Genomic DNA, 7,850 nt, shown 5'->3' on the forward strand with positions numbered 1-7,850 from the left:
GCTACTGTGCCAATACTTTATCTTTGTAAAACATACCTGAAGCTTTCCTTGTAGTCCTCTTCAACATCTGCACCCCCCCTTATATTTTTAACTCTCATTCTTTTGCCAATTTTAGGTACTATAAATAGCCCAGTGTATAAAAGTGTGGATCTGTTAACACTCAGGAAGTTATTTGTGTTATAATTTCTACCTGATTTGTCAATTTTTTAGAAACAACTATAGATTTCAGTTATATACACCAATACTGACATAGGAAGCATGGTTATTAGGTTATTGCCAAAAACAAATGTGAGAGGTAGAAACTCAGAATACCAAAGTCCCTTTTGTATTTTTCCAGTCCCTTTAAAAGTCTGGTTGTACAGTTGACTCACTGCATCGTGGGTGACTTAGAGTGGTGTGGGGTTCGTCTTCATCCTGGCCTAGTGGGATGACCTAATGTCTACAGCTTCTTCAGTCACTGTAAGCTTTTTTTTTTTAATTAATTAATTAATTAATTAATTTTATGGCTGTGTTGGGTCTTCGTTTTCTGTGCGAGGGCTTTCTCTAGTTGCGGCAAGTGGGGGCCACTCTTCATCGCGGTGCGTGGGCCTCGCATTATCGCAGCCTCTCTTGGTGCGGAGCACAGGCTCCAGACGCACAGGCTCAGTAGTTGTGGCTCTCGGGCCTAGTTGCTCCGCGGCATGTGGGATCTTCCCAGACCAGGGCTCGAACCCGTGTCCCCTGCATTGGCAGGCAGATTCTCAACCACTGCGCCACCAGGGAAGCCCACTGTAAGCTTTTTGATAGGAGTTATTTTTTGAAACTTATTTTCTTCCTGTCTGAACAGGGAGGATGGCCCTTTCTTGAAAGTGCCACGGGCTCAGTCATTTCTTTTGTTCAGTGGCTGTTTGGTGTGCCTTGGAGGGAGGAAAATGTTCTGGGCCTCTTCATGGCGTGTATCTCCTGGTATGCGTGGTGAGGCTCCCGGCTCTAGTACTGGATTTCACAGACAAACTCCAGGTTCTGTTTAAAACAGAAATTCTATGAGGACCTACTGTACAGCACAGGGAACTCTACTCAGTACTCTGTAATGACCTATATGGGAAAAGAATCTAAAAAAGAGTGGACATATGTGTATGTATTAACTGATTCACTTTGCTGTACAGCAGAAACTGACACAACCTTTTAAATCAACTATACACCAGTAGAAATTAATTAAAAAATTCTGTTCCCATCATTAAGGTAATAATACTGAAACTCTTGTTTGCTGCTTCATACGTTCACTGCACGATGAGCAGTTATGCCCTCTGGGGAACATTTCTCTCTCCCACAAATAGTTTTCACTCTACAAATTCTTATAGTGATTGAAGAAGCCATAGATAGTTATGTCCTGAAAAATGAACCAAAAGGGAACAGGAGTGAGAGGTGTCTTTGTTTTAAATCCACTTTGAGTTTGTTTCCATTTACCTTGTCTTATTAAGACCCTGGGTAGGTTGACACCATTTATGACATGGTTAGGATTTAAGACCAAACTGAGACCAATTCAGAATGGTGTTGAAGTTAGCCAAGAGTAGGGAAAAACGCATAGTCAGAGTGTGTATTTTCTTTGGAGTGTGTATTTAGCTCCTACCTTGATTTTTTTTTTTTCTTTTTAATGGAAAAAACCTCACTCGAATAAATCTCCAAATATAAAGTTATGAACATTAGGTTCCTTGGATTTACTTTTAAGAATGGTATAGATTCTGGCACTTAATCATAGAAATAAATCTGACTAATGAATAGTTCCCTACTTTAATGAAATTCTGAGAGGTTGAATTTTATATTTAAATATTTTGCTATTTTAAATGAACATAGTATTGGTTTAAATTATAGATTGGCATTGACTGTTTTTCTCTGAGTAGCTGTTACTAATGTTGTTAAACTAGTCCATTTCTTTTTTGCTCATGTAATATAGAGCTGTTTTTTTAATACTTTCCCTTAATGCTGGTTAAGATTAAAAACGAATCTCAGTGTTGGGATGAAGCACTGCTTTGTTTTCAAGCTGCGCATTATTTTTTCCCTCACTGCCGTCTTCCCCCTCCCCCACAGAGAATGACTGATTCAGTGTTATATTGTAAAGATAAGATTCACATCAATCATTTATTTTATTCTATACATAGTTTCCTTTTAGAATAAAAACAAAGTTAATGTCAAAGTTAATTTATCGAATTTCATACTTGGTACTTTCATACAAATTTCATATTTCATATTTCAAAATAAAATGCCTTAGTTCCTGTTGGGATGTGTTTGAGGTATAAGAAAATACTTCAAACATTTTTTGAAAATATTTAGGAAACATTTTAGTTAAAAGCATACTGTTCAATGAAAACATGACATTTTTAGAGTGGTTAAAAAAGGAACACTATTTAAAACATAGGCTACATCCACAGGAATTTTAACTTCTGATCTTGCAACAAAGAGTAGCATTAAGTCACATCACTTTCTCTTTTTCTTAATATTAAGGGTTCTGATACTAAGACTGTCAAAAACTCCTCTGGTTACAAGTAATTTAACTTGATGGGTAATAATATGGTAGGTTCCATATCCTATGTGAGAATGTTGGGAACCTGTTCTTTGTGTTTTTGTCTACGTAACTTGAAATAGTGGGTATTTCATCCTTGTCTGGACTCTTGGAGCTTTCTCCTGGGATCACGGAGCGAACAGGACAGGCTGTGCTCTGTGACTCTTCCAGGCCCTCTTGCTGACTGCCTTTGTCAGTACTACTTAAGAAGTCCTTCAGAACTTGCTTGAAGATGTAGACAATTTCCCATGGCAGTACATCATTTTCTGCCAGAACTTCTCGAAATCTAGAGGCAAAGCAGTTATCAGTATTCAATTCAGAAAATCTCTTTTTTTTTTTTTTAGAAAATCTCTTTTGTCATAGCCCTTTGTCTCCAAAATTCAGCTTAGGTAATGTAACCATATAGTAGTTACCCACCTTTTGAGTAAACTGCACATTGCTTTAAAATTATACTTCTAGTAAAGAAATTTCAAAAGAGACTTTAAAACATTTCCTAGCCAGTGAGATATCAACAGTTTTTTTTTGGGTCCGGCCCATCCTTAGGGATTTTGGTTGCTGGGTAGTTGATACACATGATTAAAAAATTTATATGATACAATACGATTTCCAGTCTAAAGATATGAGGAGCTTAGACTTGATAGCAAATATCACAAGAAGAGAACGTAGTATTTTTACCTGCTGAGAATAGCTCCAGTTTGACAAGGTTGAACCTGTGAGCAAAGAACTTCAAGTTGTCTTTGTTCAGTAGCTGGGATGGTTGCGTGGGGATTCTGATAGTTTCTCAACCAATTGTAATCCACACCTGTTTTTTTCACTTTTTGCTCATTTTCGATCTCTTGTATTAATCTCTCTCGTTCCTTTAGATGCCATTTTAATTCCCGAAGCAGAGTCTTTGTCACTACTTCTGAGTCAGGGTAGTGTGTGGATTTGTAGGAATTGTATTTTGGCCATTTCATCCAGCCAAAAAGTGGCATTTTTAGCCTATGGAAATATTCTCACTTGTTTATTTGCATAAAATATTATGGTTCTGATGAGCAAATATTTGTTTCTTTACAGTAACTTTGCCAGAAAAGTGCATGAATTTTTCACTGGTTAGATATACAGGTCAAAACAAGATTAGAATGGATTAAAGTCTTAATTTCTAACTAGGTCAGTGCCAAAAACCAGGCTTTGAAAATACTGTTATGTAGCTAAGGAGAAACGAAATGCAGTCAGATAATCTACAGACTGAACATTTTCTGAAAATACCACTAACACTTGCTATTAAAAGTTCTTAGGAGGCTTTAAAATATTAACATATAGGAAAGTGCTATCTGCAAACATACTTTTGACTTATGTTTTGTACAGAAAAGGTTTAAAGATTACCTGTGAAGTTGATGGGTCCGACGTGGTGATGTTGCCAAAGAGTTTCTTGGAATTGGTGCTGAAGCTGTGCTTCACTCAGGCATATCTCCTCCTCCTGGATGTGTCCCCTGGTGAAAGAATGAGCCTCCTCCTTTACCCACTGAAACTGTATTTGAAATAACTAACCTTCTATGTTAGGAATGAGGTTGTGATGTCTTCATTTGGAGAGAATGCTCATTAATTCACCTTGTAAGTAAGCTAGAAGAAATGACAAAAATAACTTACTATTTAATCTTTACAAATTATATAATGGTTTGCCTTTTCAATGTAGCTCAGTGTATTTGAAAAAGATGCCGGCAGCTACAGATTCTTGTCCTAAATGCATTTAGACATGTCTTTGATAAAGAAATGAAGAAAGGTCGTCTGAAGCACCACAGATGTGCTGCCAGCTAAAGTGAAGACTGTCGCATGATGTGATGCTTTGCTGTGCATAGCTGCAGGTCACAGTTTAGTGCTGTATTTTTATGCCTCTAGAGCTCTAAAAATAACCATGTTGCTTTTATTCTTCAGCTTAACTTTGAGGCCGTTTAGAAGCCAGGTCACTGTCCCCTCTAATGAAAGCAGGAAAAGTAGATCAGACTTGACTATTTGCACAATATACATTCTGAGAAACCTCGTTACAATCGAGCAAAGTAGGCAAAGAATGCTGATATCAGTCATGTGTGAAATATTTAGTAAATGTTATGTTCTGTACACATTTTGTTTTTCTTTCTAAATAGTATTTAAATTTGTATATTTAAACAAGTTGTAATGCTAGAGGACAGTATATACACTTACGTAGATAACTTTAAAATATACTTTATAATCTCTAAAAACATGGTGATAAGGCAATAATAGATTAAGGTCAGAAAAAAAATAGAGACATGAGAACATATCAAGTTCACAACAAAATCTTATAGTTCGTTATAGAAAATCATTTTCGTGTTTTCTTTTGGAGCTGAAAGTGAAACTTATACTCACAGTTTGGGCGAGTACCGAAGTGTAATTGGTCTTTATTGTGCTAATTTTCTATTCCAGAGAGGTGTGTGTCTTTGGTTTAAGCATGGACAGGTTCTTTACTCTCTAGTTCTGTGTTAAATGACTGTGTAGTGGCTTTTCCTGTTATAATATTTGTTTCTTCTGTTGCCTTTTCCTTCAAATGAACTGTGAAGAATAGACCTCGTTTACATCAGACCTGCATGTCATGCGTGATCAAGAGTGATGTGTGTGGTCAGCCTCCAGCTCCTGTTACTTATATGTTAGAAAAACCCAGATGTCAGGATTCATCATCTGTAACTAGAAGGTTTTCATATTACATTGTGTGTAGTACTGTGAAAGGGAAGGGAGTAAAGTTTATCATGACAGAACTGTCCTACCTGATTTTCTACTACAGTTATGATGAGTCATGCTGCTTCTCCCTTTGAATAACCTCCTTGTCATTGCTTTAATTTTTAAATTTTTTGCCTCTGAAATGGTAACAAAAATATCAGAAATGTATTGGATATGGAGCATAAACCGACTTTCTGTTCCAGGCCCTCTGCAGCCTTGCCTATCCCTTCTTCCCTGGCTTGCTTTCTTGCTCTTCCTGAGTCTGTCTGTTGCGTCAGCCAAGCCTGACTGCCCCATGCAGGCTGTGCTCCCTCCGGCACTTCAGCTTTGGTCACACTGACTCTCTCTTCTGAAATGCTTGTTTTTCTTTTCCACGTACCTGTACTGTAATTCTCGTATTTATTTATTTTTGCCTGTGTTGGGTCTTCGTTGCTGCACGAGGGCTTTCTCTAGTTGCGGCGAGCGGGGCCTACTCCTCATTGCGGTGCGCGGGCTTCTCATTGCGGTGGCTTCTCTTGTTGTGGAGCATGGGCTCTAGGCTTGCGGGCTTCAGTAGTTGCAGCATGCAGGCTCTAGGGCACGTGGGCTTCAGCAATTGTGGCGCATGGGCTTCAGTTGTGGCGTGCGGGCTCAGTAGTTGTGGCGTGCGGGCTCAGTAGTTGTGGTGCGCGGGCTCAGTAGTTGTGGTGTGCGGGCTCATTAGTTGTGGCTCGTGGGCTCTACAGCGCAGTCTCAGTAGTTGTGGCACACGGGCTCAGTAGTTGTGGCGTACGGGCTTAGTTGCTCTGCGGCATGTGAGATCTTCCCGGACCAAGGATCGAACCTGTGTCCCCTGCACTGGCAGGTGGATTTTTAACTACTGTGCCACCAGGGAAGTCCCTATACTGTAACTTTTTTTCAGGGCTCAGTTTCAATACCAACTAATTTTTTCTTCTGTCTGAGGGAAAAACATTTTTCCCTTGGCCGCCGTGTCCTGTTTCTTTGAACTCTGGTTTTATTTCTCTTTACTGTTAAACTAATAGTCCTTTATGACTAGGTTCTGTTCTGTCCTCCACTTATTTGCAGCTCTCAGTAGCTCAGCAGATACTTTTGACTGTGCCATGTCCTAGATGCAGGTTAGGGACTGGGGATGCAGCAGTGGACCAGACAGACCTATTCTCTGCCCTCATGGAGCCCGTCTTCTAGTGGGAAGATGAACCCGAGGACCCAAATCACCCAGTGCAGTGGTCATGATACACTCGAGGCCTCCCCAGTTCACTGTGGAGGTCAGGGAAGGCATTTCTGGGTAGGGGCTGTCCTTTGAGCAGAGGTTTAAAGACCAACGAGGAAGCCACACAAAGCGCTTCATGCGGCCAGCTCCCTCCTCAGCTTGACCTATTGGCGCCTAGCTGGCTATTGAGACTCAAGTCTGACCTTCACAGAACTTTTCTTACACCTTGGCTCACATTCAGTGCATTTTCCTTTGATCTTCCTCGCGTAAGCCAATTTTCCTAGTACTTAGTGTGTGCTACTTGTATTATTATACATTTTATTTTTTCTGTCCTATTTCCTGAGATTGTTAGATTGAAATAGAGCTCAAATGTCATTCTCTGATTACAGTAGTTCCCCTACTACCGTGTAGATAGAGAACAGAAATATTTGTAGATCAAGGTAAGGAAGTACCTTTGCATTAATCCTTCCTGTTTGTTGGGAGTATAACCAGATTAATGTTGGATTTTATTCGTCACACATTTTAGTAAGTTGAATACATGAATTATTTCTAATGAATTGCAACCTCATTAGGCTATTTTGTGTGGAAGACATAAGGCTTAAACTGTGAAGCAGTTAGGTTAATTTCTTTTTGGTCTTTGTCATGGTTTTCTAGGCTTTATCTTCTTAGCTGAACAGCAAAAAATTTTATGACTTGAAGTGAGATAGGATCATATCATTCATAATGTGTGTGTGTGTGTAAAAGTTTAAGATGTGTAAGGAAGTACTTAAGTCTAAAAAGATAAAATTTTGGAATCTCGAAGGGCAGGCTAAGGAGCCAGGTTGTTTATATACAACTTGTATATATTTATGGTCGGGGGCCTTTACAGTTCTCAGCAGCATTTGATTGCAATTAAAGGAAGATTTTTCATTGTGAGGGGACTAATATCTTTCTGTTTTTAATTCCTTTGCTACTGAATTCAAAGTTCTGAATTATTGGTTGGTTCTTTTTTTTTTTGGCTATTAAAGATGCAGTTAATATTTGAGAAACTGTGATGTTAAATTCCTTTTCTCGATATTATTCCCTCTTTAAAATACTCCAATTGAAACACACTAAGATGTACTTTTTCATGTTAAAAATCATATTCTATTGGGTTGTCCATATCTTACTGACTTAAGAGAGTTCTTAGTGTACGTCTGCGTTCTGTGCTGCAGATGTTCCCTCTAGAGTGACTGCTGTTCTTGCTCTTTAACCTTTATAGACATCGTTCATAGGTTTTATAGTATAGTTTAGTTCAGTTTGTTGATATTTTCCTTTTTTGACTTTTCCTTTTTTGTGTTTTTGTTTAAGCCCTTCTTTACTTCAAAGTTATAACATACAGAAGAAGATCAGCTTTTTAGGCTTAAAAAA

At 38.6% G+C, this 7,850-nt stretch overlaps 1 protein-coding gene across 2 annotated transcripts; it reads right to left on the bottom strand.

Annotated features, from left to right (window-relative positions):
* Positions 1-2,117: 2,117 nt before the first annotated feature.
* Positions 2,118-4,344, bottom strand: RD3L (RD3 like). 2 transcript variants are annotated; one of them, XM_007176228.1, is made up of 4 exons: positions 4,169-4,344; positions 3,905-4,011; positions 3,215-3,520; positions 2,118-2,825 (listed from the first exon to the last, which is right to left on the bottom strand). In XM_007176228.1, exons 3-4 carry the CDS (start codon positions 3,511-3,513, stop codon positions 2,528-2,530), a joined length of 597 nt encoding a protein of 198 aa, XP_007176290.1. In that variant the 5' UTR covers positions 3,514-3,520; positions 3,905-4,011; positions 4,169-4,344; the 3' UTR covers positions 2,118-2,527. The 2 variants fall into 2 exon arrangements, with proteins under 2 accessions (XP_007176290.1, XP_007176289.1); XM_007176227.1 differs by having other exon boundaries at positions 3,905-4,344.
* Between the last annotated feature and the right edge of the window lie 3,506 nt (positions 4,345-7,850).

The sequence above is a fragment of the Balaenoptera acutorostrata genome, chromosome 3, assembly GCF_949987535.1.
Source record: "Balaenoptera acutorostrata chromosome 3, mBalAcu1.1, whole genome shotgun sequence".
NCBI lineage: Eukaryota > Metazoa > Chordata > Mammalia > Artiodactyla > Balaenopteridae > Balaenoptera > Balaenoptera acutorostrata.

Excerpts from the sequence above, each read along its gene's own strand:
- RD3L (XM_007176228.1), bottom strand. The coding sequence starts at position 3,513 with ATGCCACTTTTTGGCTGGATGAAATGGCCAAAATACAATTCCTACAAA. Across the intron at positions 2,826-3,214 it reads ACTGGAGCTATTCTCAGCAG|ATTTCGAGAAGTTCTGGCAG; the intron begins GTAAAAATACTA and ends CTTTGCCTCTAG.